At 38.6% G+C, this 12,188-nt stretch overlaps 1 protein-coding gene across 1 annotated transcript in view; it reads left to right on the plus strand.

The window, feature by feature from the left end:
* PCNX2 (pecanex 2) overlaps positions 1-12,188 on the plus strand; it is a 200,369-nt gene that overhangs the window by 109,243 nt on the left and 78,938 nt on the right. Inside the window, exons 20-21 of the mRNA XM_067536007.1 lie at positions 1,523-1,664; positions 6,709-6,886. Of these exons, the coding sequence (XP_067392108.1) occupies positions 1,523-1,664; positions 6,709-6,886 (320 nt within the window). The remainder of the gene's footprint in view (positions 1-1,522; positions 1,665-6,708; positions 6,887-12,188) is intronic.

A 12,188-nucleotide genomic window follows, 5' to 3' on the forward strand; every position in this document is an offset into this window, starting at 1 on the left:
GGGCCCTGTCTAGCTATAAATTTCTTTTGAATTTAGAAATTAGAATGTATGAAAACTGGCTGTGAAAACCCGTCCCTCATAGCATTGCCACGGTCATTTCTACCAGCTACACCGCAGGCAAAAAAACCTTGATACTGAAATGTGAATCATATTGTTTAATTAATGCTATGAAAAAGCCTGGCATCAGAGCCCTAGGCAATAATAAAAGGAAATACTTTAAGCTATAAAGACTGAAGAATATTGACAATCTCAGAAGTTCATGTACAGCTTTTTGAAAGCCTATTACCTTAACCAAAGATGTCGTAGGTCCATGAATTAAAGTAATTTGGAAGAATTGGTTCCTGACTTTTCTCCTTGTATCTATTGAACATATGGTCCTACAGAATCTTGATTCAGTGTGTCCTCTTTTTTTCTCATCATCATACCGCTGAGATAGCTTATTTTATTCTTTTTCTTGCTGTCAGAAGGGGTGCTGGTAATTCAGTAGGTGGTTCTTACCTTTGAGTCAGTACTAAACCAGTGCTCCAGAATGGTGACACTGCTGCTGCAGATGCTATTTTTCAAATGACTTGAACTATTTGTGCTCATTAAAGAATTCCTGTCACTTTTCCAAGAATACAGGTGTTACTTAGGGGAGACTGCACTCTGCCTACCTAATTTTCCCCTGCAATTTCAACTGGATACAGTAGTCATTTCCTGTCTAAACTGTTGAATAATATTATTGTGCACTGTTAAATGGCTGAATTCCATCCCAGAGGTGGGTGCACTTTGTTGCTGAGTGAAGTGATCCCTGTATTTACATATATAATTGCTTCTTTGTAAAGTATTTTTGGAACCTTTGGGATAATAAAAATAATCCCTAGTGCTTTTATAGTTCTTTCTATCCTTAGATTTCACAACACTTTACAAAGGTTTACAAATCATTATCCCCATTTTTACAGGTGGGGAAACTGAGGCAGAGAGCAGGGGTGTGACTTAGCCAAGGTCACCCAGCAGGCTCATGACAGAGATGGGAATAGAACCCATGGTTCTGGAGTCTTCATCCAGTGTTCTTTCCACTAGGTCACACAGTCTCCCCACTAGGTCACATGAAAGGTTTTAGTTAATTATAAATATTCTTTAATAAACAGAATATTTTAAGTAAGAAAAGTGATCGAAGTGACAAAAAACCCCAAATGTTTGTTAATATCATGTCACGTTTTCCCTCTAAAAACTTAGCAGGATCTATCCTTTAGTATGTACCATCTCAGTTACTATATATGCCTGTCTGGCGGATGTGATCATAAGAAGCAAAATGTATAAGGGATAAATATTGGCTAGACTCAGAGAACAATATGATTTCTGCATGGCAAAAAAATTAAAGATTGCATGAAGTGTCATAAATTAATGGGTATATTAACTAGTGTGATATACAAAAATCGTGGTTTGTCCTTCTGACTTAATGCATTTATTATCTATACAATATTGATATGCTAAAAAAATAATAATTTGACAAAATGGTCTATTTGGGTTTTTATTTCAGATGCTGCTCATTTAATGTGGTTTGAAAGACTCTATGTGTGGCTTCAGTGTTTTGAGAAATACATCTTGTATCCAGCAATAATATTGAATGCCCTCACTATTGATGCTTTTTCAATTAGTAAAGACAAGAGACTTGGTACACAGTAAGTTGATTATGGTTCATAGCACGTGATTCATAGATTTAAGACTACTCACATTCAGACTAATGTTCAAAAGATGAAGCTCAGGGAGAATCGGTCCATCAATGGCTATTAGCCAAGATGATCAGGGACAGAACCCCCTGATCTAGAATCTCTGACTGCCAGAACCTGGGACTATATGACAGGAGATGGATCACTCGATAATTACCCTGTTCCGTTCATTCCCTCTGAAGGGTCTGGCACTGGCCACTGTCAGAAGACAGGAGACTGGGCTAGAGAGGCCACTGGTTTGACCCGATATGGTCATTTGAGTGTTCTTATGTAGTATATTGCATAAATGAGTCTGATTATTTGTCACAATTTGGTTTTGTGCTATTAATGAAAGACAGTAAGTACAAAATGCTATCATTATTGGCTCTGTTAAAGGACCATTCAAACTGCCTTAAAATATAACAAAGGAAATTAACATAACATAAGGATATAACAAAGACAGATTGACATTTATAGAGAGAAATTAAAGAACTATATATGAATAGCATGCCTAAATGACAGCTAAAATGAGGAGATAGCATACCAGTCTGCAGGTGTTTGACGTGTGTAACACCTTGGGGGTAACCAAGATTAATGAGATGAAATGAGAAAACTATGTTGGATATGAGGCAACAATAAAGTTTATCAGACTGTGGAAAAGACTTTCAGAGGAGATGTCACAGGCCTCATCACTAGAGTCATTGAAGGCTAGTTTGGACAAAGCATTCAAGAATGTAGAGTGCAGAATTGTCCTGAATTAGCAGGGCTATTATCAAGAAAACCATATAAGCATTTTCCATGTCTAATTTTCGAAATTCTAATCAGAACTGAATGTTGCTGATCCACAGTATTATAGAACGTTCTTTGAAGACAGCCTTTTGTGGTAGAGATTCTTGCTTGATGACCTACAAACTGCTGTGAGATTCAGCAGCATTGTAGTGATTGCAATGTGCTCACTGAGCAGAATTACTACAGAGCCTTTTTCAGTACTAGAGTGATCTAAATTGTTAAAAAACTGGCCTGTGTTCAGGAACAAAGATCCATTAAAAATGGTACATTATTTTTTCAGTATTCATAATTAGATTGTCTGGATGTTAGTTTTTAAAATTGGATTTTTTTGAACCTTGGATGTAGTGAAAAATGATGTATGTATGTATTTATTTATTTTCTATGACAGTAGTATATAGAGGCTCCAGCCCCATAATTCTAGGGACTGTGCAGATAGGCCAAAAGATGGTTTTGGTCCAAAAGAGCTTATATTCTAAACAAACTATATCCACTTTTATACAGGAACATATGGCAACATTTAAAAAAATGCCTATTTTCAGAAGCGATGTAGGCACTTAGAAGGCTAAGTCTCATTTGAATGTCAATGGGATTTAAGCTCCTAAATCACATAGTTGTGTTGGAAAATTTTGCCTGGAATATAGTATAGTTCACACTCATGGATGTATTGGTTCTACAGTTCTAACAGCACAAAAAGTAGCCAAATGTTAGTTTGCCACTTGTTGCAGATGTATCTCCGAATCTACTGGAGGATCAGATGTGTTGAGTAAGAAGGTATTATTTTTACATAGTAGCTTTTCAAAGTAGAATGCAACCCCAAGTGTTCAACAGTCATGAGTCGGATTCCCCCAAAATCATGAAATTTTAAAAAGTATTTGGGTCTGGCTTCTGATAGTTTAACCATTAGGGGAATGCCACCAGTCCGCAATGCATTAAATTAATGTATTAAATTCACCCTTAAACACACACCTAAAAATGCAAGTCTTGACAGTTGCTCTGAGAGGACTCCCCTTATTTTTTTCTTATCTCATTTGGTGTGGAGAGCTGCCACATTATCCCTCCCCAGTCTCCTCCCTAACTTGACAGAGTACTTAGAGATGAGGATAGTGGGGAAGAGAATGGCGGCTATCCCACAAGTTCTCCCTCCATGCTCTCACATGGCCCCTACGTTCGCTTGCCTCCCTGTATTTCCTTCCCTTTCCCCTCACTGTTTCCCACCTCTCACATTCCCTAGTACCCCATTTTCCTCCTGCACGGCATATTCCTATGCACCTCCTCAGCTTGGCTTATTTCTCTGCACTCCCCTTCAGTCAGCCACTTGCACCTCGTAGTCCCCTGCACCTCCCTCAGTCTACCTAATTCTCCCCAAGTTCCTCTTGCTTATCATGATCCTATTGCAGTCTCCTTCCCTGCTGCTGTGCACTCATTCCTTGCACCCCCCATACACTTATATCCTTCCTTGCCCTCATCCAATGACTAAGGGGCCTTCATTTTCCTTGAAGGCAGCTTGGCTTAGCCCCATTGAAAGCAATGGGAGATGAGGGCTATTTTATATTTGTGGATTTTAAGGCCACAAAGGACTGTTATAATCATCTAGTCTGACCTGCTGCATACAACACCCACAGAACCTTTCCCAGTAATTCCTGTATCAAGTCCATAACTTCTGTTTGAGCTATAGCATATCTTTCAGAAAGACAGCCAGTTTAAACTTCAAATGATGGTGAGCCCACCACATCTCTAGCTTAGTTGTTCCAGTGATTAATTACCTTCACTGTTGAGGGATAATGGGAAAACTGCAGAAGTCTGAATACAGAAATCATATCATAAGAAAACTAAAAAGAAAAAAAAAGACTTGCAAGACTTGCAATAAAATCATGAGAGCTGGCAACTTTGGAATCAGCTTGTATCACTCAAAAAATTGAGAGATGAAGAGTAGCTACCTTCAATTTTTATCCGACTCTCTCTTTGCAAAATGTATGGGAGAATGAAGCACAGAAGTTTCCCCACATGGATGCCACATTTTTTTTAAACAATTTTTTTTTAAAAGAAGTCTCTTTGGGAGGATTTAGGGCTCCCCAGAACCTCTTGCACCAAACAAGGATAAAGTATTGTTCCTAGTTATGACACATGAAAAGCAGCCCCCTATGGTACTATCTGGAAGCATCAGGGTGGAAGCGGTAGTGTGAGTGGAGAACAATCCCAAAATCTTGTATTATCTGAGTGAAACGGGACAGGCACCAATCAACCTCCCAACCCTTCTCCTCCAGAGATAATTAGTTCAAGGGGGGGGGGGGGAGGGGGGAGACAGGTAATGGAGGCAGGAGCCAACCCCAGTACCAAATATCTCTGGGGTGGACATGCTAGAGGCATGTACAACACCCGCATAACTGCACCAAAAACATGGCTGCTAAGGCAAAAGGGCTTGGAAGAGTCTCAGCAAAGTAGCCAGCAAAGCTATCATCTCCTGATAAGGCAAGGCAGCTCTGGACTCTCTTTGTTTCTTTAAACTTCATATTACAGAGGGGTGTATTATGACCGTGAGAGAGAGCAGGGCTGTGTGTGCGTGTGTAGCTTAAAGAAGGGAAAGTTACTTTCAGTGCCTGTAATTCTACTTTTAAGATAGCATCTTACAAGATTCTAATTCACTTGTCCACCTCCCCTCAGCATATGGAGGGATGTTTGAGGTGATGTGTTTTTGCAGTTTCATCATGTTGTTCCTGTCTGGCTGGATGTATTTGACTTCTAATTTAATCTATTTTTGTGATTTAAAAAATGGAATTGCTCTGTGTGTGTTTTGGGGAGAGGGGCAAGCGTGGAGGGGGAATAATGAGCAGGTGGCAGAGCTTTTGCTTCCTACACAGTCAGCAACTGCCAGGAATGTTCCAGAACCGGAGGTAGTGGCCGTTGGTGGTGCTCATTGGACAGTGTGGGGCAGTTTCCCATGTTGCCTGCTATTGTCACTGCCTCAGAAGGTTAAACAACAAAAAGAGATCACTTTTTAATCTAGGACACTTGTACCATATCTCCACTGGGAGTTTAAGAACATCCGTTCCTCCCCAAAAAATCCTGTGTGGCAATATATTTAAGTAAACAGAATTGCCAGCAAGATATGTTCCCTTATTCCATAGTAAGAGATTAAATGCTCATAAAACTCCTTTCTGCCTAAAATATTGTGGATATTAGACATAAATATTTATTAGACCATAAATATTGACCTGAGAAGGAAAAAGATCTTTCAGTTGCTGTTGTTGCTCTGTGATTTTGTACCTTTCCCCATTAAAATCTTGCTCATTGCCCCAAGAATTTTGTTCTTCTTGATGAACATCAAATCCAACAAATGTTCTCATCCCACTGGGGGGGTGTCCTAAGAAGTTGAGGAACAATTCACTGTAGTCCCTAGTTTTGCATTCAGAAATCCAAGAAAAATTGAAAGAACCTCTGACCGGGTAAGAATGAGCTCTCTTGGCATTTCATTCAGACAATGATGACTAGATGATCTTTTTGAGTGGCCTGAACTCAAATAAAGTTGGATCTGCATTATGGGACGTACTGAGTGAATAAATGCCACAAAAATTAAATCAAAATGGAATTGCACAAACTGTAAACCTTAAAATGAGAAAAATGCACACTCCATATAGAACTTTCTGAGCTCTCAATTGTCACACGCTTTTGCAAGCTTTGTGTTGTTTTGTAATCAGCATGGAGGATTATTTTCAATGCATTTTACAAATACTGGGTCTCATTCACCAATGCACCAGCATAAAGTTGGAGTAACCTGGTGATGATTCAGGCTTGCTGTCTTTAGCTGGCAACAGGCTGCTTTCTAATATAAAGCTATATAAGTTGTAGTGCTATAAATTAATAGTGCCCAACTTAAGTCACAAGTTGAAATTTTATTTTAGGGATTTTATTTAATTATCTTACGTTATAAAGAACTTACTACAATAATAGATGCTACTCTTATAATACAAAATTGTTTCCATGTTACAGCTCTGTACGTACTCCAGAGATGTGTAATGCTGGCAACGTAAAACTGTGCAGATGGATTAAGTAAACATAATTATTAAAACAAAAACTAGTATTAATGTAACAAATAAATTAACTGTATGCATATAGATAGACATACCAACAAAGGGTAGGTCTGATATATTTATTCATGTTCATTAGTTATAGTCTAATTGTTTTTGTTACATTACCTTGATTAGGTTTTTCTTTTGCCTCACCCCCACAGCTGTGATATTTTCCTGATAACAATTGCTGGGATGAAGCTGCTCCGATCCTCATTCTGTAATCCTATTCATCAATTTGTTACTTTAAGCTTTACTGTAATCTTCTTCCAATTTGACTACAGAGATATCTCCGAGAATTTCTTGCTGGATTTCTTCATGATGTCCATTGTGTTTCACAAGGCAAGTTTACAAACACCACTGTTTTCTTGATATAAAATATTTTCATAGTTTGAATATCCAATATCACTGCATTGATAAATGGCTGGTATATCTTTTTTAAATATAATTGTTATAATATCATTTTAACAGAAGCAGGCCATCGTTATCACAGAAAAAAAATCTCAGTGGAGGATAAAACTGATAGATTTAAAGTTAAATGCATTTTCTGTTTCTGTATGAAACTTCATATTTACTATTTGTTCATATGTGTGATTTTTAAGAATACAGTCATAAATGACTTGAAAGGGACCTCTTAGGCCATTAGTGCAGGGTTGCCCTTTATATTAATTGCATGAGTGTTTTTTTATCTAGTCTTTCTTTGAATGCCTCTAGTGTTTGACTCAACAACTTCCTTTGGGAAATTATTCCAATATCTAATCATCCTTATGATAAGAAATTTTTTCCTAATGTCTGACTTACATTTTTCCTGTCTTAGTTTCAGGCCATTATCCTTGTTATACTGTGCTTAACCTTAACCTCAAGTTTCTTCCTTATTTTTACATTATTAACTCTCAAGTGTCATGGACTCATCATATTCCTCTCTTTTTTTCCCCCTCTGAGTAATACATACAGTCTTAAATCTCTCTTCATAAGGGAAGGTGTGGGCACATTGGAGAAAGTCCAGAGAAGAGCAACAAAAATGATTAAAGGTCTAGAAAACATGACCTATTAGGGAAGATTGAAAAAATGGGGTTTCTTTAGTTTGGGGAAGAGAAGACTGAGGGGGGACATAACAGTTTTCAAGTGCATACAAGGTTGTTACAAGGAGGAGGGAGAAAATGTGTTCTCTTTAAGCTCTGAGGATCGGACAAGAAGCAATGGGCTTAAACTGCAGTGAGGGCATTAGGTTGGACATTAGGGAAAACTTCCTAACTGTCAGGGTAGTTAAGCACTGGAATAAATTACCTAAGGAGGTTGTGGAATCTGTCACTGGAGATTTTTAAACAGCAGGTTAGACAAATACCTGTCAGGGACAGTCTAGATAATACTTAGTCCTGCCTTGAGTGCAGGGGACTGGACTAGAAGACCTCTTGAGGTCCCTTCTAATTCTACACTTCTACGATTCTTTGATAATTCCAGATTATACCCTAATTCACAACCTGTGCAGCTCCTCTGAAATCAGAAGTAGGTTAAATTGACATGATGCTAAAATATCAGAAATTGCTTGAATTTTGTCTACACTACGGCTCCCACCAGTGCTAACACTGATTATCTACTTTGGTTTGTTTTTTTTTAATATGGTCACCCATCACCATGGTATGTGAGTCCTGATGCAGCTGGGCCCAGTAGTAGCACTAATGAGAATATTTTTTGCTTTACCCTTGTGTGGACATAGCCTCAGTGTGATCCAGCTAAACTTTGCCACATCTCTGAGAGGGGAAAGGCATGATTCCATGGTTAACTGTATCAAATGTTGCAAAGAGGTCTAACAATAAAAGTATGGATGCCATCCTTTGTCCACAAGAAGGTCAGCCAACCATTGCAGCAACCAGTGCTGTCTCTCTTCCATATCCTAATCTGAAGCCTTACTGCAAAAGGTTGAGGATATTGATGCTACATTGATGGAATTGTAGGATCTTGGTCAAGCTTCTCAGTTTGCTTATTCAGAAGTGAGAAGTTGGTTTCTGGGTAATAATTGGAGAGGTTGGTTGTGTTGAGTGACAGATTCTTAAGTACTAGCTGGATTATGGTGTGCTCAAGTGGTGGGATTCTCTTCTCAAAGAGATTGTTGTTGATTTTGGTTAATAGAAGCCCTAGATCCTCTCAACTTTTTCACTAGCTAAAAAGAGTAAGGAAGATCCAGAGTTGCAGGTGGTGGTTTGGAAGCTGCAGTAAGTGCTGCCCTCTAAAAAGCAGGCCCCTTTAAGGTGTCTCAGATTGGGCACTCAGAATCAGTAATTACTTCTGAAGATCACCATGTCACAATTTTTTGTTGAAAGCTCCATATTTGTGGCTGCAGGTGAGAGGAGGTTTTTTGCTGTTTGTTTTTAAATGTTGGCTATTTGAATGTTGGCTGCTCTGAGATTTGGAATGTTAGTTCTGGAGGAGGTGGATTAGTGCGTAGAGTAAGAGTGAGATAATCCAAGGTACATGGTAAAATACATGGAAACTACCACACTGTATTTTTGAGAGGCTTGCTATGGTAAAATCTACCGTATTGGGCTGAAGTTATGTATTATAGACATGACTGAGAGTTCAGCTATAGCAGGGCTGTAACCAGGGCTGGGCAAATGGTGCAGCTGCCTAGGGTGCAAAGCCGCATGAGTGGAAAAATGGGGTGGAAAAATAATGAAAAAAATGGTAGGGAGTACAGATATGCTTGCTCGCCCCAGGCGCTAAAATGCCTAGTTACAGCACTGAGCTATAGCACTGGTCATCTAGCTTTTTCAAATCTCATTAAACCTGAAATTCCTTAGGTCATTACTTCAGCAGGTGGACCTGGGCTTTGCGGCATTTAAAAAAATTAAAATGAAATGGCTGAATTATTTATATTAGAAAGCCACATGCATAGAATAATTCTGAAAAATAGTAGTAAGGATGGTAGCAATATAGAGTCTTATTAATTTCAGATCCTAAAGAACGTATTTTTACACTGATTAAACTATGAACTTTTATTAGTTCTAAAAAATTGTATGGACCTTTCTTATAGAATCTCATCACTTGGGGCTAAAGATAACATATAAAGATGCTATGGGCATTTCTCCACACAATCAGCTTTAAACAGACACTGTCCAGGTCTGTTTTTGAAAGCTTTGTGGTCTGTACAGCATCAGCAACAAGAAGAGCTGACAGCTTCAATCAATGCACAGTTCAGTCATCTCAATGTTCACAATTATTTTTATAAAGATAAAAAACAAGTTCTTATTACCACCACCTCTGCCTATGCAGAACTGACTCATAAAATGGCAGTCTGGATCTACTTGCTCATTAAAGGTGTGAGGTTATCGCTGTCTGGATAATGGGACTCTACTGTTATGTCTTACATAATCATTTTGATGGTAATTTTTTAGCAGAGTTAGTGCATATGAAACTGCTTGCATGCTCTAGTGATGCTGCAGTGAGCACCTATCCATTTTCTCTTCTGCCGAACACTGGAATAAACTACGTTTGAGTTCGACAGACATTCACAGTTTTGTTAGTTGATCCTTAGGCAGGCTTCTGTTGAATAAGCGCCACTAGTAATGTCAGATGGAATATCTCTGAATTTCCCAGTGATTGTGTTTCTTCCCTCTTCCCCCCCTCATGATTCTAGTAATGTAATCCAGTCAAATCAGAGAATTCAAATCAATATGACTGCTCACTGACCAAATCAGGGCATTCCAACAAAAATGACTGCTCACAGATTTTATCCACTTTTGCAAATAACCATGCCACTTGCATTGAGGTGATGCAGATAACATGAGATTTTAGTGAACTTGACTCCCGGTTTGTTTATTTGGGGATTTTTTCTTTTTAATCAACATGCACTTTTCAGTTCTTTTTAATGCTGAATGACTTATTAATGTGTCACAACCAACATACTGCTCTTTTGAAGGCATTTACCCTCATCTAAATTTCATATGAAAGTTGTAGAATTTAAAAGTTTTATATTAAAACTGGTTAGAAGTACACTAATTGAGTACACCATATTGGGTTTCAAATTTGCCATGGAAAAGGAACAAGATAAATGCTTAGGGCAGCTTATTTATTTTAAAAGAATGACTGCTTTAATTGAACTAAAGTAGGGGGTTCTCAACCTTTTTTGTAGTGCGAACCTACATTAGCTGTTCACAACCTGCCCTCCTCAGGCGTATCCCAGAATATTTTGCACTGGTTCCAAATGCACCTATTGTTAGTCTTTAAATCAAGATGGGATGTCTTTTTAAAAGATCTGCTATCAAAGAGAAGTTATGAGCTTGATACACAAATTACTGGATGAAGTTCTTTGGTCTGTCCAATACAAGAGGCTAGATTAGATGATCATGATGGTCTCTTCTAGCCTTATAATCTACACATTTATGAAATCACTTCAAATGAGCCACCACTCTCCCAGGACTTCCTGGGAGTCATCCTGAGTATCCATGTGACAGTTTATGGGTGCTTATGTTAGCTGAAAAGATCTAGTTACAAAGAACTGAGAAAATACTCTTCAGTAGTAAGGCAAAGATGAAATGGGAACAAGAACTGAATGTGTGTCATCCTAGAATTCTCAGTATGTGAAAGGGATCAGCATTGGGGATCTTTCCATAATCAAAGGGAAACTGGAAGGTTATTCAATTTCTGGGAGGGTGATGAACTATTTGGGGATTGTACCAGCGTGGCATCCACCTCTTCTGAATGCTCCCACTGGTCATCTGTGTCTGCGGTCTCTCAGTTCATGGTGACCTCTGTTGGTGTTTTCTCAGGTGGGTTTTCAGTGACTCAGCTCTTCAGCTGAGTCACACACACAGTCTGTATGTGAAATAGAACAGACCCCTTCCGGGATATGCAGTCCATCAGGGGCCTATCGCAGTATCCCTCTGTTGGTATCTCTGTAGCCCTCTCCGGGCTCAGCCTTTGAATAGTCCCGGCTCTGATAAATAAAGATAAAACACTTTCTAAACTTAAAAAACAACATGGTTCAAGGGGAAGTTCTTGCCATATGCTTCCAGCAACAGGGCTGACCAAATTTCAGGTCATGATCTGGTCCCAAAGCCCATAGAATGTTTGGTTTGTCTTCTTAGGTGGAAAAGAGAGAGATGGATAAGGAGAGAGAACTTGAGGTGTTTTGTCCCTCACTTTTATAGTTCTGTTACCCTTTGAAATGCATTTTCCTGAGGGTAACAGCTAGTTAAAGTTTATTCAAACAGTAAAGAAGATGACAAGGTGTCTGGCGGTAATAGAGAATGCACGCTATTTCTTCTCACCTGTTTGTTGAAATGCAGATTTTCCTTGTCTTCTCCATCTCGTCATCTGAGGACTCTGTTTACAGCTTATATGTAAATTATGGTAAACACACATTTCTATGGTTAAGACCTGCTTGACCAGTCCTACTTAATTGGGGCTATGTGTATTTGCATGTGTGCCACTAACATCAATCGGGAGAATTCATAACTTTACATATAATTTTGCTATGTACATTTTACCACAGTATTATTTACCAACAAGTTAATGGTTTTCAAATGATATCACAAAGCATATTTTGTACAAAGATTATTACAAAGGTGTTTAGAGTGTGAATAGGGGTTCATTCAGTCACAGCATCATAGGATCGCATTAGCTCTTTTGGCCATAGTGTCACACT

Source organism: Emydura macquarii, unplaced genomic scaffold, assembly GCF_026122565.2.
Source record: "Emydura macquarii macquarii isolate MOO-44397 ecotype Brisbane River unplaced genomic scaffold, CSIRO-AGI_Emac_v2 contig_3517, whole genome shotgun sequence".
Lineage (NCBI taxonomy): Eukaryota > Metazoa > Chordata > Testudines > Chelidae > Emydura > Emydura macquarii.